The following is a 23,401-nucleotide window of genomic DNA, read 5'->3' as shown; positions in this document are numbered from 1 at the left end:
TGAATTGTGCACTACCATCAATTCTCAGTGCGACGGGGACTGACTGCACGTTCTGCGGTGTGACACCTAGCAGCCAAGATAAATGTGAGATCGCAAGAACAGCTAGTACCTCAGTCCCCACACTTAGTTATTATAGTGATCAGCGCAAGCTATAAAGTTATGAATGCAAAGATCAGTAGTTCTCGAACCTCACAGAGTTGAACTTCGCTGGTCCATAGCGACTAGCACTGCACAAAACGACCACCACAATCACGGGACAGCGTCGCCCAAGGCAGTGCTCTGTTCTGTATCCTTGTCAACCGCAGATGCACTGGGATCTTTCGGTAGACACACCAGAATCATTCCTGCGCCAGAGTAAGCCGACGGGTAGAAGTCCGCTGCGGATTCTGTTCTTGGTACTGGGCGTGGGGGCCAGAATAACAAGTGTTACTCGGTATTACCGAACGAGACAAAGATGAGGATCATTTCCCCGAGAGAAGTGATTATAGCAAACTACGAGAAGGCTGTCTGAATTGCTTTGCCATTTAAGGTCTGAAGTGAGAAGGTTTGGGCATTGGACGATGGTAAGAAACGGGAAGAACGGAGGGCGAGCAACATCCATTGTGGAACTACGCAACAAAACGAATGCACACATTTTAGACACTACAGTTGTATCGTGGTCAACAAAGACAGTTGAAAAGAACAGTATAGGAATAGGAGAGGTGAAAGCGGACAGTGCGCAATGTGTAGTAGCGTGATCTGTTTTTTCTCATGGCCAATCGCCAACTTCGGCATATAGCATCGTGCGAACAAAGCGTTGTTTTTTCTTCAGTATTTAGTGAATCAGTTCTGGGAAAGACTTTCTGCGCAAGGGACTTTGCAAATAGCGGCTAAGAAAGTTGTTGCTGCATCGCCTTTGACGAATGGTCAACTATAATGTAGCGCCAAATGCAAAGAAGACGGGTAGCGAGTCTGCATTGCTAGTGCGAGAGCACCAAACGCAAAAAGGGCTTGATCATCACCCAAGATGTAATCCAAGACACCAGAAAAGCTAGGCAAGAAGCTTCCAGTGACCTCAAGAAGAGACCAAACTCAGCAGTATTAAAATATTTGCAGTGGTAAATTCTCGTCTTGTGATTAGCCTCGTAAATCTATCTACCAGCCCCATGACATGCGGAAGAGTTAATGGTGCAGTGATTCTCTTTTCTGTGAGCTGTATATTTCCACGTGCAAGTCGAAAGGCTTAAATATCCTTTACATGCTCTCTCTTGCCCCAACCTCCCACTGCATGAACTTTACGTTGGCTCGGTACATGTCGTCATCGTAGTATCTCCCTCCAATAGCATAGTCGAGCAGCAGTCTCACGAAGCCATCGTCTTGCCTTCTCAAAAACCGACAGAACTCTTCATCGTCCCGTCCCAAGATGTATTGGACGAAACATTCATTCATGACGAAACTGTTCGTCTGGGCGAGGAGTTCGACATCCTTGAGAGAGGGAGTGACGATGAAGCTCAGTATCGACGACAGTGAACATACTCTTGTTGGCTCTGTGACGGCAGCAAGGTATACGAACACAAGTGGGTTGTCGATATGCTGCGAGCGTAGTGACAACCGCACCCGATGTTCCCGGTCCTGGCTCAAGCGAATGTCGCTCAACAGGATGATCGGCCTGTTCCCCACCTGCTCGCGGTCGAGACAATAGTTTTCGGTGCCCGCGTGTGGACCAGTTCGGCCATGTGGACCCTCCACTACATTGAGGTCGATTTTGAGGGCGGGATTTGCATTGGTTGAGATCAGGTGTCGATTGAGATAAGCGACAAAGTGATTTCGTAGGCTGTGGGTAGCGGTAGGGACATAGCCGGATACAACGGCAACCGCAACGTCGTCCGCTGCGCTTTGATTGCTTGCTGGTGCTGTCGTAGGTTGTGCAGCCCGGGACCCAGAGCCATGGGCAATGAAGGCCTTAGCGCAGGCTGTGCCGAGACGGTGCGCTAGCCTGTCATCCCCGAAGACGTATCGTTGATAATCTTTGAGGTCAAAAGGGAAAGTCACTTCGTTTCCCCCTGGGCTTTGGTGGAGAGAGAAGACATTGTCAATCATCGAGCTCTGGCAGCTCCGCTCAGGCGTGGAACTGAAAGCATGGAAGGAGGCACGAGAGGAAATTCGAGGACCAATTGGAAAGTGCTTGGCGGCGTCTATCTGGTAGCGGACGCACCTGCAATCGTTTTACACAGCCCCGTCACGTGAGCTATATGCCCTGAAAATGCGTGCAGATCCTTTGGTAGAAAATGCCGCAAGACACGCAATTTCTAGGTCCTTCCACAGATCGTGCCTAGATGTGTTGCAGCGGGAACGTGACAAACGCCTTTGGCTCTGCCGATCGCCTGCCCTCAGCTCCGTCTTCAAACTCGGGCGACGCTCAACGTCGGACTGCTGGAGAGAGCTGTGAGCCTTCATCCAAGCGTGCGGCTACTAGCAACGCCAGCGGGAATCTAGCAGAGGATCGTGTCTCATAACAAGTCTCAAGCGTGCAGGAAACTCTGAGATCGAGTCATAGTGTACGACTGAGCTTGGGAGGTATGTAGCGAATCTTCAGGCGACGAGACAATGGGAGCGGCGAAACAGTCTTGAGTTGCAAGAGCGGAGTTTTGACCGACAATGGTCACGATAAGCGAGTAACCTTGCGCCAAGCTTAGCCGCGGAAAGCTTGCAAGACGTGCCGCCGCAGACCCTTCCTGCACTTCCCGCACCGCAGATCTCATCGTTGCAATCGGCCCTTGAACCACTCTTCAATCGCGATTTGCGCGTCGCTCTTCTTTACCCCAGGAATCATGATATCAACGATGGGCGCTACATGAGCTTCTCTTGCTGATTCAAAAAATCTGACTCGGTTAAGATTGCCGCCACCTGTCGCCCACCCTTCCATGAACCTCTTCTCCAGCTCTCTTATGGAGTCATTCAACACTTCGTAGGCACCCGACCAAACGAACGCATCGCTCACGACTTGGGGCATGCCGTTCCACCAAGACGGGGGGTTGAGGCAGGCTTCGGTCCAACTGTCGCCAGATATTGGCCCCGGATCAGCTTCAGGGTTCGAGTCGTTCACTTTGCCCAAGAACATTGCGCCCCATTTGCGCAAAGCGAGAGGCGTCAGCATGTCCAGGGTCGCGTTGGTTTTGAAGCTAATGTAGTCGGTACGAAAGCTTACCCAGGGACTAATCAGCAAAACACCACCAAGGGGACATTCGAGCTTCACAGCAGGAACATCGGGTTGAGGGTGCAACAGATGCGAGAGCAATGAGAAGGCCAAATTTCCGCCCGCAGAGTCGCCGGCAATGAAGATCTCGGATGGTGAGCGCCCAGTTTCTCGGATGAGGTGTGCCAGTACAACAGCTGCTTCCCTCAACTGTGTGGGATACACGCTTTCGGGAGCCAATGTGTAGGCCAACAATAACACGGATACGGAGCGACTTCTTGGTTTGTTATTTAGAGTCTTCACAAGGCCAGCCAGGTAACGAAAGTTGCCTGCATTTGCTGGCTGTGTGTATGCACCTCCATGGCAGTAGAGTATCACAGCCTCAGCATCTGGATCTCCTATCCAGTGTGCAACAGCTCGACCATTCTTGCTGTCAATCTCAAGGGACTTCGGTTCAAGACCTCTGGGTCTACAGTACAGCCGGACGTAGCGATCGCTTGTTTGCGGATTTAGGTACCGGGAGTCTGCAATGGTGAGGTAGTCCAGCATGCACCGCACAGCCGCGTTGAGTACATCTTTGCATAACGTCGGTGCCCGCACACTTCGGAAAGGGTAAGTGACCAGCCGGATAGCAACTGTGGAAGCTGTCATCTTTCAGCATAAACTCATCTTTCTGCACAGTTGTAGGTGTTGCTGACCGGCATTCGCAAACAGCCACGCAATGCAGAGATAGCTTCTGGAGCCAATACCAGACATATCGAAGAAGAGAAAGATGAACGTAAATGGTTGAGCTGACCTTGGCCTCGATGTAATGTAGCCTTTTGAAGGTTGACCTTGGGATGCTTATTGCCGAGGCGTAGGAGCGGACGGCAGCCGCGTCCGGTCAATGCCTGCCAAGGATCCCTAGCGCCCGAGTACGAGTGCGAGACTGACGTCTGCTTTCTTGAACACCGCGAACACATTTTTACCGCCGTCTAGTCATGCTTCTCCTGTGTCTGCCCTGGATGTGACGGAACTGTTACTTTTCGCAAACGCGACTTTGTACCGTCATGCCTCTCAGCTGTCAGGGGCACACGCTAGCCTTGTGGAAGTGCAGAGGGGTCGACTTTGTGTATTTACTTGGCAGATCAGCACGCACAGAGCTCTCACGAATCTGTGGCTTTGTTTCAGCCTTGTGGTCTCATAGCGTTAATTCAGCCTGCGAGCGGTCGTTGGTAGATGCCAGAAGCCATGTGAGGCAGTGCTCGCTTATATTCAGCCCCCAATGCTGCCTAACATGCGGTTGCCAAGCAGGGGACCTGTTGGTATATTGTCAATTATCTTATCCACATGTAATTACTATTTTATAATCTAACACTTATATGCTACTAGACTAGAAGTAGTCAATGTTGACATAGTGCTGTGAAGATAGAGAGGTTGGTTAGCTTTGATGCACTACATTTGGGGACATAGTACACAGCTATCGCCGCCCCCAACCTGCAAAAAGGATCGGCAATTGTGCCACCTAGACAAAGATTAACCCCACGCCATAACTATGTTGTTCTACCAATCGAAACGCCTTGCCAGGTTTGACGCAGAATGACTGCAGGCTTGGCAGCTTAGTCTCTAAGGCCTCAAGCACTTTCCAGGACACGCACGAATTTATATCTTCGCAATCCCCAGTCTTGTGCTATGTAGTGGCTCAGATGGCTTCCAAACCTAGCAGAGAACTAACGACCCCACCACCGCCTTCACTTGTATATGAGGTGCAACTATCAGATATCGGTCCTGATCCTCGATATCGTCTTCTCCACGACAACGAATTTGAGCCTGATCTTCCGGGCCAGAGGCACCAATATTTGCAAGCCAGCACACACAGTTTACAGTGCAGCTCCCCGAGCCCGAGCGACTATCAACCATTACTCGAGAATGGCACAGGCATATCGACTACGTAAGTCGTGTACTTTCAACTCAATCAACCGCTATTTAATTTGAACCAAGTCGAAATAGCAGGAAGGCTAGCGGTGCCGGCGAGGTACGAATACGAAGCAGATTTGTCTATTGGCCACGCTGCATCAAGATTTCTTTCGCTTCGCTACAAAGATATCAAACTTGGATATCCAACCGAAGGAAGAACAGCCGCTATCAGGGATGGCGCATGGGTGTTCTTATCGGATGTTGTATATCTTTCTTTGTTCTCTGTTGCAACATCGGCCTTCTGAATGTTGGTGCTATCAGATACGACGGTTACAGCGAGGGCGGTGTCGCCGATCTCGTGCGCGGGGATGCAGCAACGGTGCTGAGGTGGAACATAGCGATCCATGTCTTCATCAACATCCTTAGCTCCATCTTGCTGGCTGCCAGCAATTACACGATGCAAGTGCTTGGTTCGCCGACCAGAAAGGAGATTGACAACGCTCATCAACGAGGAGACTGGCTCGCAGTGGGAGTTCTTAGCATGCGTAATTGGAAACGCATAGCGAGAAAGCGCGCATTTCTCATCCTCATACTTGGACTTTCTTCGGTACCACTACACTTGTTGTAAGCGAGATGTTGTCAGACAAGATTTTGATATCATTGCTCAATCGGTTACAGTTACAACGCAGCCTCCTTCAAGATCGTCGTACGAAATCGCTATCCTCAGCGCGCTATTAGCTTGAACTCGACCGAATACACCAGACTTGCCACGAATACATCCTACGTTAACCTGACGAACGCCCAGTGGAAGTCTGAATTTTCCGGTCTCTACACATCCGCTTATGCGGGCCTCATTCTCATATTTGATAGCGTCAACGAGACAAGATCGACACCACCAACAATGGACACTCACTGGTTCGATACTGTCTACGGTCAGAATTACATCTTGGCCTCGCAAATCAATGCTTCAGACTGGCTCACCTACCAGAATTGGTCATCAAACTATGCATACGACGAGCAGCTCGGCCGTGGCAATCCACCTGCCTCGGTACACATGACACATGCGTTCGGAGTCCGTTCTCCCGCGGAAAGCGGCGTCCAGCTGAGCTTGCACTACATGCTTGTGGTCATCAGTGTCAATCTTTTCAAGCTACTCGTCATGTTGAGTGTGTTGATCACAGATCGTTCGAATTACATGGTTACGCTGGGCGATGCCGCAGCCTCGTTCCTGTCCCACCCGGATCCTGCCACCGCGGGAAAGTGCTTGGTTGAGGATGAGGAGATATGGAATCAGATGGCTTCCGCTGCTGTGTTCACGAATGATCGAGCTGGCCGAGAGACGGGCATGAAACATCGACAGTTACACAACACTGTAGATCCTGGCGGATGGTGTACGCGGAAACTAGCTTATTATACCCTGATAAGGGATGAACAAGCCCTGTTTATTATTGTAACGTGAGTTTCCGCTTTGCGTTGCCATTTTATTCTAACGTCTTCACAGGCTGTTCATCTTTGCCTTGGTTGTCCTGCTCTACATTTCATTTACGGGCGGAAGAGCTTGGTCATGGGGCACTTCTTCGGAGGGGGTCTTGTCTTTTGGTAGCATGAAGAGTTCTGCCACAGCGACGATATTCAACGCATGGCTTTCCAACATGCCTCAGCTGCTACTCTCCTTCTGCTATATGAGCATCAATAGCTTCTGCACTGCCTTGGCCGGCGCTCAAGAGTGGAACGGGCTTGGCTCCATGGACGCGAGGAAAAGCCTGCGGGTGTCTGAGCCTAGAGGTCAGCAGCGCGGCACTTATTTCCTTCAGCTTCCCTACAGATGGGGAGTACCTCTTATTGTCGCTAGTACGACGCTTCATTGGCTTCTGTCACAAACGTTCTTCATGATACGCGTCGACGTGTACAAGGACTCGGGGCTTGTAGACGTTGCCTCGTCTCGATCAGCTTGTGGTGGATCAGCGTCGAGTTTCATTGTTTTCTTCGCTCTTTTCCTTGGGTTGTGCTCCACCGTTCGATGTTTGGCAAGTCGCAAGTTCGTGACAAGCTTGCCACAGGCTGCTTCGAACAGCCTTATTGTCAGCGCTGCTTGCCACCCGCCTAGGGACGAGGTGGATCCGCATCTGAAGGCCGTGCAATGGGGTGTAGTACAAGAGGACGTAGTCGAGGGGTTCGGGCATTGTTCGCTCTCATCGCGACCGGTCACTTCCCCGAAAGAGGGCAAGCCATATTGCTAGCAAAATGAGGGCAATCAAACAGGCTAGGTTTTACAGTCTACAATAAGATCGATATACTAGTCTAGCAATCATGCTGAAACCAATGCTCTATTTATCTAGCCTTTATGGAACCAGAGTAATTAGCATAATAGTATTATACTGTGATATTGTAACGAGAGCGATGCTTCTCCTTTGCTAAGTCCTCAGCCTTTCTAGCTCAGTTGTAGCGGCAAAGAATGAGGACATCTCACGGACGTATGGAGGAATGTGTTGGAAATGCTTTGGGTAACAGTTGAGGCGAACAGACCGGTCGTTTGAGGTAGAGAGAGCTGCGTATGGTTACCGAGAAGAAAACTTCATGACTAAGACTAATACTGCCATATGATTGCTTGCCCTCGCAGTCTGAGCTGTAAGTGTGTGAACAAGTGCGAAGGAACGAGGCATATGATCCAGCTATTCATTTCCATTTCCATTCCCGTTCCTATTCGTCAAATGCATCCAATCGGCCAAGCGGCCAGTCTATATTTTTGTAGATTCAAATCAAAGTACGGATATCATACCCTACAAATCCACATCCGATCAAGAAATCTAATTCCAAACATTCATGTTATGAACAATGACCTCCTCCTCGCCGCGCTTGATCAGCCGCCCAATCTCGAACACATTCTGACCCTCGGCGCGCAGCAGCTCGAGTGTGGCTTTTGCGTTTTCGGGGCTCACAACAATGACCATGCCAAGACCGGTGTTGAAAGTGCGCTGGAACTCGGAGTGCTCGAGGCTTCCGGTCTTCTTCAGCCACTTGAACACGTCGGGCAGTGGCCAAGTCTTTGCGTCGAGCTCGGCGGTTAGTGTCTTGGGCAGCATGCGGGGAATGTTTTCCGACAGGCCGCCGCCGGTGATGTGTGCCATGCCCTTGAGGAGGTTCTTGCGGACGGCAGCGAGGAGGGGCTTGACATAAATTTTGGTGGGTGTGAGGAGAGCAGTGCCGATGTTGTGCTCTGGTGACCACGGCGCAGCGTCGTGGAACGATAGACCGCTGCGCTCGACAATCTTGCGGACGAGCGAAAAGCCGTTAGAGTGCACACCGCTTGACGACATACCGAGAAGGATGTCGCCTTCTTGCATGGCCGCTGTGTCGGGGAGGATGGTGGCGCCCTTCTTGATTGCGCCAATGGCTGCACCGCCAGCGTCATACTCGCCTTCTTGGTAGATACCAGGCATCTCTGCTGTCTCACCACCCACAAGCGCAGCGCCCGACTGTCTGCACCCATTTGCAACACCCTCGATGAACTTGGCGGCTGAGGCAATATCGAGCTTGGAGCAGGCGTAGTAGTCGAGGAACATGAGAGGTTCGGCGCCCTGGACGACAAGGTCGTTGACATTCATGGCGACTAGATCAATGCCGACGGTGTCGTGCTTGCCCATCTCAAAGGCAATCTTGACCTTTGTGCCAATGCCGTCAATGGCACCCACCAGAATGGGCGCTTCTGTGTAGCCGGCAGCTTGCAGGTCGAGGAGACCGCCGAAGCCACCAATCTCGCCGTCTGCGCCGGGTCGCCGTGTGGATTTTGTGGAAGCCTTGATCTGCTGGACGAGCTGATTGCCGGCGTCGATGCTGACGCCTGACGAGGCGTAGGTCATGGCTTCGGCTTGTGTGGTGTTTAGGGAGTTGGTGACTGTGGCGCCGTCTTGGGCGGGCTGCAGGAGTTTCCAGTCGCATGCGATGCCCTCTTTCTTGAACTCGGCGAGGAGGTGGTTCGCGATGGAGTCGAAGTTTCCGGTCGCGAGGGCGAGGATGGTGGGACCAGCACCTGAGAGGCAGATACCGAGGAGGCCGGGGTGTGACTGGGGGGTGACGGACTGGAGGATCTCGGTGAGTCCGGGGATGAGTCCCCGGCGGTAGGGCTGGTGGAGCTTGTCCTGCATGGCGGTGTAGATCATGTCAGGGTCTGGCGGGGACTGTCCAAGCGCAGTGGTGAGGACGGCGAGCCTCTGCATGTTGAAGATGGCGTCCTTGCGCGAGTAGGATTCGGGGAGCACGGCGCGGGCGGAAGCGGTGGAGACCTCGAACTGGGGGATGATGCAGATGCACTTGATGTCGGCGGACCAGGGGAACTTTGTGTAGTGGCCAATGTTGAGGGGCGGCTGCGGCGGGCGCAGGCCCGTGTCGACACCGCCAGCGGGCTCAGGCAGGACCTCGCTGAGGGGAATCTCCAGCCTCTCCGTGTCCTCGGGCGACAGCTCGTTCAGATAGGTGCCCACGAATCCTCCATACAGCGCCGCGGCGACGTTGTCCGGGTGGCGCTCCTCCATGAGGCAGTAGTCCAGCATGCGCGCCTTGGACAGCTTCAGATTGCCGACCTCGTTGGCCAGGTGCACGCCCGCGACAATGGCGGCGGCCGACGAGCCCAGTCCGCGGCCCAGCGGGATGGGGTTCTTGACGTGCACGTGTGTCTCAGCGGGGAAGGCGCGGACGCCATGGCAGCGCAGCACGTAGACGGCGGTGCGCGTGATGAGGTTGTCTTGGGCGACGAGCGGCACGTCCTCTGCGCCCACGCCCTCGTAGGTGATCCTGCAGTTGAGCGAGTGCTCCGAGCGGTCCTTGCTGGTGACGGCGACCTCGAGCTCGAGGTAGAGGTTGAGGGCGAGGCCGATGACGTCGAAGCCGGGCCCAATGTTGGCCGACGAGCACGGCACCTTGATGAGAGTAGGCATGGCGGGGGGGTAGCGTAGAGACCGTCACCAGGGTTGTGGTCTGGTTGGTGATTCGAGGTTGTGGTCTGATTTGGTGATTCGAGGTTGTGGTCTGATTTGGTGATTCGAGATTGTGGTCTGGTTTGGTGATTCGAGGTTGTGGTCTGATTTGGTGGTTCGAGGTCGAGGGTCGCGCAGACCGTCACCAGGGTTGTGGTCTGGTTGGTGATTCGAGGTTGTGGTCTGATTTGGCGATTCGAGGTCGAGGGTCGCGCAGACCGTCACCAGGGTTGTGGTCTGGTTTGGTGCTGCTATTGTCGCGCAAAAAAGTGACTCGCGACCGCAGCAGTAGAAAATGTGGGAGGGGTTGCGCCGATCGCGGGGTTCACACGGACCACCGAACCCACCCTTGCCCTTGCTTTCTGCTCCCCCTTCTGAGTACCAACCTCACGACATGTCAGGCTTGCATCGACGCGAGTCGTCCTGTAGCCACGGCCGTCGTGTGCAAGTGTCCAGACGAGCGACAGCCGTGGATGCGTAGATGCTTAGCTCGAGCACGATGAACGGCTGCCTGCTGCCGCCGCCACTCGCTGCAGCCTGGCACCGCCCTTGGTTGCTGTGGTGGAGTGCAGTCCCATCGCAGCAGGTACAGCTGGAATCAGTGCGCGGTGCGTTGGCTCAGGCAGCATGGCAACGACTGACGTACAAGACCGTACCAAATACCGCCGCCTCGTGGAGACTGGGCCAAGCTGAGGCTGAACAAACGCACGTCAGCGCCCTCTTGTGTCAGCCCTTTAGCGCACCAGCCAGAAGCTGCCTACTCAGTCGACAGCTCAACACGGCATCGAATACGTGGTGACCTTGAAAACAGCGGGGTAATCGACCCTCGCCGTCTCCCGAGGTGAAGTTCGCAGCAGGACTCAAGGCTGTGCAGGCAGACAGCGAACAGGCAACCGCGCGCCTACCACCTTGACTGCTTAAGTACGCCTCGTCGCCATAACAGCCACACAACTACCTCCACATATCTCCTTTTCTCCCCTCTCTCGCTGCTCTCCGATCTCCTCATTCTACACCCTACTTGTCAGCTGCTTCTTTTCCATCATCTCCGCGTCACAGTGCCTCACAAGACTGGACTGTGGAGCAAGCCTGGCATTCCCATCACACCCAGAGCGCAACACTCGTCACTTGCATCCAAAGCCAACCATGTCGCCCAGTATGTGTGACTCAACCGTCTCAGGCTCGTCTAGCTCAGATGAGTCGGACTCCCAAGTCGAAACGGTCACGAACGGTGTCAAGCATGTCATCATCAACGGTGACCACAAGTCGAGTAGTGGCCAAGCAAAGACAGAAGAGTCGGCGGACGGCGAGCAGTTCGATCCTGGTATGAAGCTTGGATTCAAGAACCTCTACTCCGGCAAAGAAGACAAGAAAGGCCGGTTTCAGTGGCAAGACACGATCCCAGAAGACATCGGCGACCCAGTGGAGAACAGCGAGACCGCCAAGTGGGCGCTACTTGTTCGAAACGTCAAAGTCTACAACGACCCCAGGCGGGTGTTGTCAGTCCATTCGATCGTCGTCCAGAGTCCGCTGCTGAAGAAGATGCTGGCCGGAGTGCTGAGGAACTACCCTGGAGTCACAGTCGGTCTGAACCGCCTCGAGTTTTCCGGCAAGTTCGAGCCACTCATTCATCGATGGGCAGAGCTGCAGGCAGCCATTAGCAAGCTAGGCAATGCGACGGAGGAGCTGCGAACGACCAAGGAGCATGCAGAGCTGTTGCAGGGCATCCTGGTGAAGGAGTTCAAGAGCTTGATCGATACCTCGCAGGATATGATGAACAAGCGGGTCATGAACTTCGACCTGCTGTGGACCCTGTACCAACCAGGCGCAACGATTTTTGCGCGTCAGGACGGCCAAGAGACTGCATTGACACTGAACAGTACTCGTTATGGGCTGGATTCAAAGGGAGTCCCGTGTTTCTGGATCACTGGCAAGTACATTGACTGGGATGGCACAAAGTTCGGCACGCAGAAGCTGAACGTATGCGTTCCTGTCTTCACCGGTACCCGCGCCATTGGCTCGCTGAAGGCATACCCAATTGACTACCACCACGACTCACAGGTTGTGCGTGAGCGTCTTATCGCACGCGGAGCTAAGGCAGAAGAGCTTGCTGGTTCCAACTATCGGGCCTACCACGGCGTTGCCTGGAAGATGGGCTCGTTCGGCACCAAGGACAAGTACAACGTCAAGGGTCGAGTACGTGTTGAAACCGCTGGAACCATTCGAAGCTCCAGCTAACAAACGCAGATTGTCATTGATACCTACGGCTGGAATCGCTTCAATCCTGGCAACGCTGTCTACGTCACACCGCTGAGCCAGAAGGAGGCTGTTACAGACAAATCTGACAGCGAAAGCGACGTCGACGACGGGGATAGCGAGAGGTCCGATGAGGGTGAAGAAGAGTACGAGGAGGAAGACTGCGACGACGACGACGGTGGAATGCCCATCGATGGACGCTTCGCAGATGAAGACGACGAGAGCACACAGCCAGCACCGCTCACCACTGAACAGAAGCTCATCTGCACACCTCTGCTCCGTGGCTATAGTTTGAAGAACAAGATGTGGCTCAACTTCTTCGTCAACTGTGTTGACGATATTGAGTGGCAGAAGGATGCTTTTGACCGGTTAGTTCTGCCCAAAAATCAGAAGGAGCTCATCCTGGGCTTCACCGAGTCGCAGCGGAAGAATAGGGACACGTTCGACGACGTCATTGAGGGCAAAGGTCGTGGCATGATCATTCTTCTCTGTGGGCCACCAGGGGTAGGCAAGACGTTGACGAGCGAGGCAGTCGCGGAGGAGATGAAAGTCCCGCTGTACCTCATGAGCGCAGGCGATCTGGGCTTTGATCCTCGACACGTTGAGACCAAGCTACAGGACATCTTGGAGATGTGCAGCCGATGGAATGCTGTCCTTCTGCTCGATGAGGCAGACGTGTTCCTCGAACAGCGATCGCTCCACGAGCTTGAGCGCAACAAGCTCGTCAGCATCTTCCTCCGTGTGCTTGAGTACTACGAAGGTGTGCACTACCTGAACGCTCTGAAGGATTTCTGCTAACGACACCGCCAGGCACCATGTTTCTCACGACAAACCGAGTCGAGACGTTCGACCCGGCGTTTCAGTCGCGCATTCACATCTCGCTCGACTACCAGGAGCTGTCGGTTGAGTCGCGCAAGACTGTGTGGGACAATTTCCTCAATTCCTCTAGCCAGAAACACACCATCACGCAAGCGCAGCTCACCGAGCTTGCGCGCATGAGCATGAACGGTCGCCAGATCAAGAACATCCTCAAGATCGCGCGCCTGCTGGCCAGCCGGAAGGAAGAGAAGCTTAGCCACGAGCATATCCTGACCACTCTCGATGTCACGCAGCATCTGCACAATGAGAGCCAGGCTAGTAAACGCACGCAGGGCAGTTTGTACGGTTGAGAGGCTGGTAGGTTATTTGGTGAAGATTTGAGTTGCCCTTGGGCCTGAGCTTGCGCATAAAGGTGAGCTTACGTTGGTTGTATTGGATACAGAGTCAATACAGTCAATACAGTCAATACAGTCAATACAGTCAATACAGTCAATACAGTCAATACAGTCAATACAGTCAATACAGTCAATACAGTCAATACAGTCAATACAGTCAATACAGTCAATACAGAGTCAATACAGCGTGCTGATCAATCTGAACGTCCACAGGCAGCAGCTCAAGTCTGGAATGCTTCACATCAGATAGCCGTACCCAGGGTTCGGCTACGAGTTGAGCACGCTAGCAGGTAGCTGCATTGGGCAATTCCGCGACGTCTCCCACCTATCCTCGCACATGCTCACGACGTCACGCTTGAGCTGTCCGCCGCCGACACGAAGAGTTGCAAGAGGAGAAGAAGGAAAAGGGCTTCTAGCGCGGCGGTTCAGTTTCCACATCGGCTTCGAACCAAGCGCAGTGCCGCGGGCGAGTGTGCGGGTGCATGGTTGGCGTGCTTTTATTGTGGACAAGGGGATGCAAGGACGCGTCTGGTGTGTGGGTGGGTGCACAGCAGCTCTCCAAGAGAGAGAGAGAGAAAGAGAGAGAGAGGGAGAGGGAGAGGGAGAGAGAGAGAAAGTCGAGACGATTCATCACCTCGTTGTATGGATGTGAGTGTGTGATTCGCCCGTTCGTTACGAGGCCTCGCTATTGACGGCGGCGGCATGTCACAATGAAAGCTGCCGCACGGCTTGACTGACACCAATGTGGGAGACGGAAAGCGGTGAAGTCGACGATAGACAGGGCTAGGCACCGGCCTGGCACGTTTGAGCATTTGTTGGGCGCGCTCACACCTTGCCAGGCTGGGTCGGAGTCATGGATATCACACAGGACCTACCTACTCCGGAGTCGGTAGTGCTGCTGGGCTCAGCATGTGAAGCGGCCGTGCACGTCGATGGCTGCTTATCGGTGCTCCACCCTCGAAGCGGCCGGCGTGCGTGGCACAAGGGAGGGGTGGTGGTGTGGTGACGGTGTGGTGGACGGTGGTGCTGCTGTTTCCGTGGTGTGCAGCGGCGGTAGCGCGTAGGCAGGTGCGCTGCTGTTCCCTGCAAGCCTCGACGTCTCGACCCCACCAAGGAAGGGTTCAAGCCACTTTTTTGTGCAGCGACGCCATTGCGCCCATGTTCTCACCTGCCTTGCGTCCGCCTGTCCAGCGCCCACCGCCGCCCACCGCCCGCCGCGCTCGACGTACATACTTGTATCTGCTGCCTCCGCGCCTCTCTCACCATGTCCGCCCCCAACGACTCCCCCGCCCACCACCGCCACCCCGTCAACTCCACGACCCCCGCGGATCCGCCTGCTGCAGGCGAGGCCACCGCTGCCCACCCCCCCGCCGGCAAGCCAGACCCGACGCTCGAGAGCAATGCCTCCCCGAGAAGGCTCTCCGCCCCCGGTCCCTCCGCCTCCTCCGAACTCGCCGGTCTTAAGGTAAAGCTCAAGGACGCCCTGCGCCAGTTCCCCGACTTCCCCGCCCCCGGCATCCTGTTCGAGGACATCCTGCCCATCTTTGCAGACCCCACCCTGTTCGAGGCCCTGATCCACGCCCTCGAGCTGCACATCAACCAGACCCTCGCCGAGAAGCCCGACGTTGTCGTTGGCCTGGATGCCCGCGGTTTCCTGTTCGGTCCCACCCTCGCCTTGAGGCTGGGCGCTGCCTTTGTGCCCGTCCGCAAGAGGGGCAAGCTGCCCGGCCCCTGCGAGACGGCCGAGTACATGAAGGAGTACGGCGCCGATTTCTTCCAGATGCAGGCCGACGCTGTGAAGCCCGGCCAGAAGGTGCTGATTGTCGACGACATCATTGCGACGGGTGAGTGCAGATGGCTGGACGGCTTGAGCGCACAGGCTAACACCAACAGGCGGCTCCGCCTCCGCAGCCGGCTCGCTCGTCGAGAAGCTCGGCGGCAACGTCCTCGAGTACATCTTCATCCTCGAGCTCGACTTCCTCAAGGGCCGCGACAAGCTCAACGCCCCCGTCTACACCCTGCTCTCTGGCCAGGAGGAGAAGAGGAGCAGCTAAGATACCCCCCCAAAGAATCACTACACTATAGACCAACGGACGGGATTGCATGGCACGGCGTTTGCAGGTTCAGAGTACCGGTCGGGAAGGCTCCCTGTGCTCATCCAACCTATTCACACATCTACGGATCGAGCTGGCCACAATGCTCCGCTCATGTCTGGCAGTGTTGGCCAATACTGCAGTCGTACGAGGACAGAATACATATGTATATATATATATATATATTTGTTAACAGCACACAATACTAAAAATATTTCCCCTGCCGCAACCTCCTTGCAAAGAAAACACTTTGCGTTACCCCTCCATCTGACAGCGCGCTAATGTGATCACGCCAGGGATGGCCCCGGTCGTCGTTGTAAGAACGTTGTTCTTGGAGTGATGTGGAATGCATCCATGGAAGAGCATGGATACTGCCACGGACCGCCAGGCGAAGAAAGAAAGTCGAAGATGATTTGACTGACCGACAAATCGCGACACGAATACACGCTCTCCGAGTAGATGAGCACTCGCCAACCAACCAATCGTCTGAGTTCTCCGATGCAGATGGTCTGGAAAGAGAGTCGTCCAGACCGTCTATCAGAGAATTGAGGCTGACCCCTGATCCTAGCGTTCTCGACAATCTCGATGTCAGATCGAAGGACCGAATCGCCGCTGAGGCAAAGTAAGGCATATTGCAAGGCGCTGACAGAGGCTACAGAGATCATGGACGAGAGTTTCTACGTGGAGAAGCGGGGGTGGGGTGAGTAGACTCTCCATGGGGTGTAAGCATGGCGGTTCACACTGCCTGTGTTGTGTAAATCCATGCGACTTCTGGTGTCTTGGTGCTCAGCAGGGGTCGGGTGAGTATACTCTCCATGGGGTGTAAGCATGGCGGTTCACACTGCCTGTGCTGTGTAAATCCATGCGACTTCTGGTGTCTTGGTGCTCAGCAGGAGTCGGGTGAGTATACTCTCCATGGGGTGTAAGCATGGCGGTTCACACTGTCTGTGTTGTGTAAATCCATGCGACTTCTGGTGTCTTGGTGCTCAGCAGGGGTCGGGTGAGTATACTCTCCATGGGGTGTAAGCATGGCGGTTCACACTGTCTGTGTTGTGTAAATCTATGCGACTTCTGGTGTCTTGGTGCTCAGCAGACTCTTTGTACTTGAATACTTGATAGAAAAAGGTCTTAACCCCCATCGCTCACGTTGCAGGGATGCCTCCGCACATCGGACCCCCACCTTCCCCATTCGTCAACGCTCGCGTTTCCCGTCGGCGCATGAGGAGTACACGCGCCCTGTCGGCGTATCACCCCCATAGCTCCGATGACGACGCGAGGGGTACAAGCAGCTCCGATGATAGCCTGCGTCAACCTTTCCCCAACACAGACAAACAAAGCCGTCTCACCACAACGATTCACCTCGACTTCCGGTCGATTTACATGCTTCGTCCGCTGCTGAGAACTTGTCGATTGATCACTACTGCACCGCCTCGACCTCGATTTACGACGCCATTGCTTACACGCGCTGTTGGGATTCAGAAGCAGTTGTTGCACGCAAGCACCATGTCCGGAATTCAGATTGTTGCTACCAAGGAGGCTTGTCCTGGTGAGTTTCTGTGAGCCTGGTGCATGGACGTAGAGGTGCTGACAAAGCATGCAGTTGCTGGACCTTATGTACGTTTTGCAAGTTCCTTGCTGCAATGGCTTCGGTCGAGAGGATCACAAGCTGCTATCAACCGACTCCAACCGTGCAACTCCCCTTCCACAATCACCCACTAATAAACACACTCAGTCCCAAGCCATCATCGCCGGTCCCCAAGTCTTCGTCTCTGGTCAGATCCCCGCTGACAAGACCGGCGCCCTGATCGAGGGCAGCATCACCGACAAGACAACCCAGTGCTGCGAGAACATTGTCGCCATTCTCAAGGAAGCCAACACACCCGTCAACAAGGTGGTCAAGGTCAACGTCTTCCTCGACGACATGGCACACTTTGCCGAGATGAACGGCGTGTTTGAGAAGTACTTTGCGCACAAGCCGGCAAGGAGCTGCGTTGCCGTTAAGCAGCTGCCCAAGGGTGTCCCCGTCGAGATTGAGTGCATTGCGTACAACGGTATGCGCGCTAAGCTGTGATGTTGCATGTGGGCGAGGCTGACAGAACGTAGGTTGAACAACGGCCGTAAAGCGATGTAGCTTGGCTGACGGTTATGTACATATGTCTAGGTTCGGTGCTGGTGGCGCCGTACAGAAGATGTGATAGTCGTCGATCAGATGTGCTTCAAGTCCTCAAAACGCGCCAGAGACGCGCTCCACGTGAACACCGTCCCACAGGAGGCTGTTGTGCAAGAGATCTACGATGGGCATGTAATGTTTCTACCAAGCAGTGGAAGATTTGATGCCAATACCGCCAAGTTATAGAACAAGATCTCGACTGCTTCGCACAGCTGAAGCTTGAATCGTGACCCAATCACAAATTGCCTCACGTCGATCTAATTTCCCTCGCCCCTGCGCACATCACCACTTCGTCGCCAACACTGTCACCAAGCTGAATAGACTCGAAACCCACAGTGGACCGGGCGGAGTCTTCACGCTGAATCTGAAAGCTCTGAGGTTCAAGAGCCCTGCCTTTGGCATGGTTCCTGGTGCGATGTCTCACAAACGCGTTCCCCCCGCACAACTCCTGTACAACGACGACATGGCTGAGGGCAAGGCAATCACGACTCGCCAGCGCATTTTACAGTTCCGCGTTTCACACTCAATCAGCCCGCGATAGCGCCCTGCCAAGCCGGACAGTATCTGGATCAGGGCTGCGCGTCACCGCTGCCGCTACGCGACTACACACGATTGGACTCGCGTGTGTCTGTCTTACCCTTTGCAGCATCGTCATGCTTGTGTTGTCGAGCACACGGCGCCACTCAAAGATGCTCAAACGCAAGGTCTGGATCGCGTGTTCTCCATTGGACGGGTGATTGCAGAAGAAACGGTCAGGGATAGGGGCCCACGACACAATATCAAGTGCTCGCGTGCCGCTGACTTGAATGCGCGTTGCTATCGACTTCTGTCATCTCTTCCTAAACAACAGCAGTGATGGCGGAGAAGACGCAGACTACGGCAAATGTCACAAACGGCGCGAATGGCCCATCCGCGCAACCTCCGCTGAAGAAGCAGGACAGCGATAAAGACTTTGACGACTACTTTGTACGTTGCCCCTTTCGAACGTTCAGGTGCAGGCACGACGTTTGTTTGTACTTACTGATAGCATCCAGATTGGACCGCGCGATCTTGACCACCATTCGAAATGGCCTGTCTTCCTCCGAATCCATGGCAGTGTGACGCCGGAGATGGTGCTGCCGCTGCTCTTTGTAGCTGGCTGGTCGAGCATGATTACACTTATCTCCAAGTTCGTACATGATCGTAAGCCATGTCGGTATCAAGTCTTCTCTCAGCAGGTCATTGACACCTTCCAGTTGGCATCAACCAGCTTCTTCTCACCGTCCTCGGTTTCGTCGTTGGTCTTGCTCTCAGCTTCCGCAGCTCCACCGCATACGAGCGTTACAACGACGGTCGCAAGTACTGGGCACAGCTGACACTCGCGTCGCAAAATCTCGCACGTCTCATCTGGATTCACGTCGATGAGAGACACCTCAAAGATGCCGAGCTCGGAAAACAGGACCTCCTTGCAAAGATCAACTGCCTCAACCTGATTGCCGCTTACGCAGTGGCACTGAAGCACAAGCTTCGCTTCGAACCCTACATGCACTATGACGATCTCAAGCACCTCGTCGGCCACTTGGACACATTTGCGCGCGACGCCGACCGGCCAGACGAGAAGAAGAAAAGTAATGTCTTCAAGACCGCAGGCCAGTTCCTCGGTCTTCCCATGGCCGAGTCCAACCCCCGCAAACTGCTGAAGCGCTCGCGCGTGCCGCTTGGTAACCTTCCCCTCGAGATCCTCAGCCATTTGAGCGTCTATATGAAGTCCATATACGACAATGGGACTTTCAAAGTCTCAATCTACCAGACCCAATCCCTCAACGCGCTTACCACCTTCAACGATGTGCTCACAGGCACTGATAGAATCCTCAGCACGCCATTGCCAATTGCATACAGCATTGCTATCAGCCAGATTACATGGGTCTATATCCTACTTCTACCATTCCAGCTGTACAAAACCCTAGGCTGGGTGACGATCCCTGCCAGCATCTTCGCGGCGTACATCATCCTAGGCATCGCGCTCATCGGACGCGAGATTGAGAACCCATTCGGCGATGACGTTAACGATCTACCGCTCGATGCGTTCTGCGAGCAGATCAGGAAAGACATCGACATCATCATGAGCAAGTCAGCACCGAGTATCGAGGAGGTAGTCATGCATCCCGAGAACCAACTTCTTTACCCGTTGAGCAGTCTGGGCAGCGCCGGGTGGGCTGCGAAAAGTGTCGAGGAGATCAGGGACGCGCTGGCGAGTAAGCCTGGATTGCACTTCCCATTGGTCGAGCATAGTGAACATCCCAAGCCAAGCCACTCCGTTAGTACTGGAGCTCATCATCGCACGACGAGTGATGACCGTGCTGAGATGGGTGAAGCTGGGCATGGTGGACACGGTGCTGGGGCGGGCGATGGCGGCGATTAATTAAGAATGAGCGTGGCCTTTGGATACTTCCTGTGCCATACGACTGTTTTTTGGAAGATCAAGAATAGGTACTGTTCTCGTTCTGTGATGCTGCACTACACGTTAAGGCCTGATAGCTCTATATGAACATCCTTCTCAAATCCTTCGGTGATCGAATGCTTGAATGATACTCACATTGCTTGCCCCCTTATCAAATGACAAAACACTACACTAAGGCCACACAGTCTGTACAAGCCAGTCATGACCTTTACTTGAAGACAATAGAAACAAGAAAGGACCAGCTAACACCCCACAGCCTCAAAAGCTTAAGCCATCCTCGCCAAAAAAAAAAAAAAAAAATATGTTTGTCTCTCCAGATGATTCACTCAAGCTGTGTCGGTTATGCCTAGAGAACACCCAAAGCCGGAGATGAACGCCTGCTCCGTATGGTCCCAGGTGGTGACAGTAGGGGAAGACCCTACGACATGGATAATGACTAATTTCTTTGAAGAACCTTGACCAGCTTTTCGTGCAGTCTGGCCGCAAGTTCGAGGAGAAATCGTCATCAGAACCCAACTACCAACGAGCATATATTTCGTCACGCTGACCAGTAGCTTCGTGGTGTTGAAACATCCGTTAAAGCTCGCCCAGAGGTAGGATCTTGAAGGAAAGCAATGCGCGTGAAATTTTTCTGGTTTGCTGGTTTCTGCAGAAGCTGGAACGAGTCATTGCTTCTGTCCGTGAGTTTCAGTACCGGAGAAGTCCGCCGTTGGATCGCGGCCACATCTTTGAGATGCGAAAATGCTAGTTGCATACCAGCAGCAGAAATTGCGCCGGTCGGCTTAGAGTTGCTACAGGTGACAGAAATGGCTCGCGCTGCTGCTGCTTCTCCTACGACTTGGTGTTGATGAGTGTCTACCACTTGTGCTTTCCGACGTTTTATGCCCAGCCTCGTCGGAACCATGATCGGCTGATCAGAGCACGGGTTGCATCTGCCATAGGCTCCATTCTAGATCGCCCCAAGACTTCCCAGTCATGTGAATATTGCAGATTGATACTGACGCGCTCTAATTGACTGCTTCGCCCAGCCAGACAGTAACACTGACAGCATATGCGTATATTCTAGCCATGATTTGGTTCGTCAGGATCCTTTTGGTTTATACAGATAGCATCGATCCAAAAGGTGCGTGGGAGATTTGGATCTCGGAGCTTGTGCAGAGCAATGTGCAGGTTGTGTGATGCTGGAAGCTCGATAAGTTTGATCGTCTGCATCTCTGATCTGCACGTTGTATTGGCAACCTGAATGGCCCCAGACATAGGTGAGAGCTTCGTGAAGGCCAAAAGCTCACTCGTCTCTCAAGGTGTACTGGAACCGCTGACATTTTATGACGTCGTCGCCAGCTCCTGGTTGGATCTGCAGCAAGCGAATGCTATTGGTACCGGGTTTCAGGTGTTGATATTCGTAGGCTTGAACCAGCGCCATTGCGTGAGCTGGGTCCTCGCCAGACGGTGCCCATAAAAAGGAGAGATGCTGGGTTTGGAGAAAAGCAGAGGTGAGGTACCGGCCAGCAATGCTCCACGCCACGCTTGATAAGCTGCGTACAACCTGCAGGCGTTGTCGCTTACGCACCTTTGTCTAACACGCTTTTTGGGGAACCGATCCATCTGAAAATCCGAGGAGAAGTTTGACCTTTCTCATGAAGGGAGATTGAGCCACTGTACGCGGACGCTGTAATGGTGGGGCTGACGGACAGATTCAAATATGTCGAAGGTGCGCAGAAAACAACGTGGATGCAAGCGACGCGTACGGTACGTCAAACTCCACTCCTCGGCTTGGAGTGCCTTTAAAAACATGACTGGCCAAGATAGACGGGGTTTGTAAAAGCCGTTATACTCGTGAGTTGATCTCTATATAATCAGAGCGTTCTTCTTTGTTTCGCGGCCATCATCTCCAAGAACTTGTCGCCAATGGCATTCGCAGACATCGGGTTGTCGCCTGTAATGACTTCACGATCGACCGTGATGCTCCCCATACTCTTGGCAACACCCTCCTGCATATCTGCACCATTCTCTCTCAGCGTACCCTCGACCTTGTCGATCTCACCCCTAAGCATCGTCTCCATGAAGCTCTCCTCTGCATCCGACCACGAAGTAAGCTTGTAACCCTTGTACGCAAACTCCTTCTGCGGCCCAGCCTTAGTTGACAAGAACGCCCACGGGCCATGACACAGCGCCGCTGTAGGCTTCTGCTGCTGGTGGAAGTGAGATAGGATGCGACCAAGCTCTGAGTTGTCGCCAAGGTCTGAAAGTGGTGCGTGACCGCCGGGAATGAACACACCAGCATAGCTCTTCAGCTCCTCGTCGTTGATGGCTGAGAACTTGCGCGGGCTGGAGAATCCGTTCTCGCGCTTCATGCGCTCAATAAGGTCCTGCTCCCGCTGACGCTCATACACATTGCCTGCGAACGCGAGAAGAGATGTACTGAGCGGGTCTGGCTGCGGTTCCTTGCCCTCAGGCGAAGCAAATGTGACCTCGTAACCGGCGTCAAGAATCTTCTGCAGAGGCTTTGCAAGTTCCATAAGGAAGTAGCCTGAGTCCTGGCTGACGGTCTTGCCCTCGCTCCCGGTGTTGTAGAGGGGGAAAGAGTGGGCATCGGACATGACGATGAGGACCTTCTTTGCCGCCATGGTGTGTGTGTGTGTGTATGTGTGTGTGCGATATTTGGGTATGTGTAAAGTTGGAAACAGCTGCAGATGGGGTATCGAATGAAGAGAGAGGAGCTCGGAATTAATAAAGGATGCAACGGAAAAGAAGATTGATATATGAACATGGTGTCGTTGGAGGATTCATTCATCAACATGACGTCAGCGCCTCTCTTATCCACATCCGCATTACAGAAAGCCCACACTCAGAATCCATCGCTGTGCTTCGCCGGTGAACCTCGGCAGACGAAATATCAATATCTGTATGTGCTTGCGATACAACTGTAAGGGCGCAGCATGATGCCCCTCGTCTTCGCTATCTACAACAGTCTTTTCCCACTCAGCCGCTCAGCCTATCGCAGTACCAGGGAGACATCCAAGAGTCGAGCCTCATCGAACACGTAGATCGCTCACGGCTAATCTACATGCAAATCTGGGGACAAGAGCTTAATTCAGCTCACAATTAATTCATCGTGACACCACCACCCTTTCATCCCTACCGCAGCATAGACCCAGAGTAAGAGTGTGGATTACACTCATCTTCT

At 53.7% G+C, this 23,401-nt stretch overlaps 9 protein-coding genes across 9 annotated transcripts, besides 9 other annotated features; 5 read left to right on the top strand and 4 right to left on the bottom strand.

The window, feature by feature from the left end:
- Window positions 1-1,233: 1,233 nt before the first annotated feature.
- EKO05_0002506 (uncharacterized protein) lies at window positions 1,234-2,079 on the bottom strand (the record flags this gene model as incomplete). Its single annotated transcript, XM_038945068.1, has 1 exon — window positions 1,234-2,079. The coding sequence occupies one exon, from the start codon at window positions 2,077-2,079 to the stop codon at window positions 1,234-1,236; it is 846 nt and encodes a 281-aa protein (XP_038801106.1).
- A 658-nt stretch (window positions 2,080-2,737) lies between these two features.
- On the bottom strand, window positions 2,738-3,931 carry EKO05_0002505 (uncharacterized protein; the record flags this gene model as incomplete). The annotated part of the gene is made up of 2 exons (XM_038945067.2): window positions 2,738-3,819; window positions 3,874-3,931. 2 exons carry the CDS (start codon window positions 3,929-3,931, stop codon window positions 2,738-2,740), a joined length of 1,140 nt encoding a protein of 379 aa, XP_038801105.2.
- A 929-nt stretch (window positions 3,932-4,860) lies between these two features.
- Window positions 4,861-7,311, top strand: EKO05_0002504 (uncharacterized protein; the record flags this gene model as incomplete). Its single annotated transcript, XM_059635922.1, has 4 exons — window positions 4,861-5,105; window positions 5,156-5,695; window positions 5,750-6,526; window positions 6,573-7,311. The coding sequence occupies 4 exons, from the start codon at window positions 4,861-4,863 to the stop codon at window positions 7,309-7,311; spliced, it is 2,301 nt and encodes a 766-aa protein (XP_059491905.1).
- A 567-nt stretch (window positions 7,312-7,878) lies between these two features.
- On the bottom strand, window positions 7,879-10,005 carry EKO05_0002503 (Homoserine kinase; the record flags this gene model as incomplete). The annotated part of the gene is made up of 1 exon (XM_038945066.1): window positions 7,879-10,005. One exon carries the CDS (start codon window positions 10,003-10,005, stop codon window positions 7,879-7,881), a length of 2,127 nt encoding a protein of 708 aa, XP_038801103.1.
- Window positions 9,898-9,944: a tandem repeat.
- A 545-nt stretch (window positions 10,006-10,550) lies between the features above and the next one.
- Window positions 10,551-10,584: a tandem repeat.
- A 603-nt stretch (window positions 10,585-11,187) lies between these two features.
- Window positions 11,188-13,466, top strand: EKO05_0002502 (uncharacterized protein; the record flags this gene model as incomplete). The annotated part of the gene is made up of 3 exons (XM_038937761.1): window positions 11,188-12,237; window positions 12,289-13,057; window positions 13,108-13,466. The coding sequence occupies 3 exons, from the start codon at window positions 11,188-11,190 to the stop codon at window positions 13,464-13,466; spliced, it is 2,178 nt and encodes a 725-aa protein (XP_038801102.1).
- Window positions 12,396-12,475: a tandem repeat.
- A 92-nt stretch (window positions 13,467-13,558) lies between the features above and the next one.
- Window positions 13,559-13,697: a tandem repeat.
- A 375-nt stretch (window positions 13,698-14,072) lies between these two features.
- Window positions 14,073-14,125: a tandem repeat.
- Window positions 14,126-14,501: 376 nt separating this feature from the next.
- Window positions 14,502-14,543: a tandem repeat.
- A 232-nt stretch (window positions 14,544-14,775) lies between these two features.
- On the top strand, window positions 14,776-15,565 carry EKO05_0002501 (Adenine phosphoribosyltransferase; the record flags this gene model as incomplete). Its single annotated transcript, XM_038937967.1, has 2 exons — window positions 14,776-15,355; window positions 15,405-15,565. 2 exons carry the CDS (start codon window positions 14,776-14,778, stop codon window positions 15,563-15,565), a joined length of 741 nt encoding a protein of 246 aa, XP_038801101.1.
- A 197-nt stretch (window positions 15,566-15,762) lies between these two features.
- Window positions 15,763-15,790: a tandem repeat.
- A 1,317-nt stretch (window positions 15,791-17,107) lies between these two features.
- On the top strand, window positions 17,108-17,675 carry EKO05_0002500 (uncharacterized protein; the record flags this gene model as incomplete). The annotated part of the gene is made up of 3 exons (XM_038937827.2): window positions 17,108-17,150; window positions 17,205-17,218; window positions 17,337-17,675. The coding sequence occupies 3 exons, from the start codon at window positions 17,108-17,110 to the stop codon at window positions 17,673-17,675; spliced, it is 396 nt and encodes a 131-aa protein (XP_038801100.2).
- Window positions 17,676-18,629: 954 nt separating this feature from the next.
- EKO05_0002499 (uncharacterized protein) lies at window positions 18,630-20,175 on the top strand (the record flags this gene model as incomplete). Its single annotated transcript, XM_038938089.1, has 3 exons — window positions 18,630-18,740; window positions 18,809-18,956; window positions 19,010-20,175. The coding sequence occupies 3 exons, from the start codon at window positions 18,630-18,632 to the stop codon at window positions 20,173-20,175; spliced, it is 1,425 nt and encodes a 474-aa protein (XP_038801099.1).
- Window positions 20,176-20,496: 321 nt separating this feature from the next.
- Window positions 20,497-20,514: a tandem repeat.
- Window positions 20,515-22,070: 1,556 nt separating this feature from the next.
- On the bottom strand, window positions 22,071-22,841 carry EKO05_0002498 (uncharacterized protein; the record flags this gene model as incomplete). Its single annotated transcript, XM_038945065.1, has 1 exon — window positions 22,071-22,841. The coding sequence occupies one exon, from the start codon at window positions 22,839-22,841 to the stop codon at window positions 22,071-22,073; it is 771 nt and encodes a 256-aa protein (XP_038801098.1).
- Window position 22,842: 1 nt separating this feature from the next.
- Window positions 22,843-22,887: a tandem repeat.
- Window positions 22,888-23,401: the final 514 nt, after the last annotated feature.

Source organism: Ascochyta rabiei, chromosome 4 (genome assembly GCF_004011695.2).
Source record: "Ascochyta rabiei chromosome 4, complete sequence".
Taxonomy (NCBI): domain Eukaryota; kingdom Fungi; phylum Ascomycota; class Dothideomycetes; order Pleosporales; family Didymellaceae; genus Ascochyta; species Ascochyta rabiei.
Note: the sequence above shows the minus strand (reverse complement) of the source record. Positions and strands in the feature narration are given on the sequence as shown.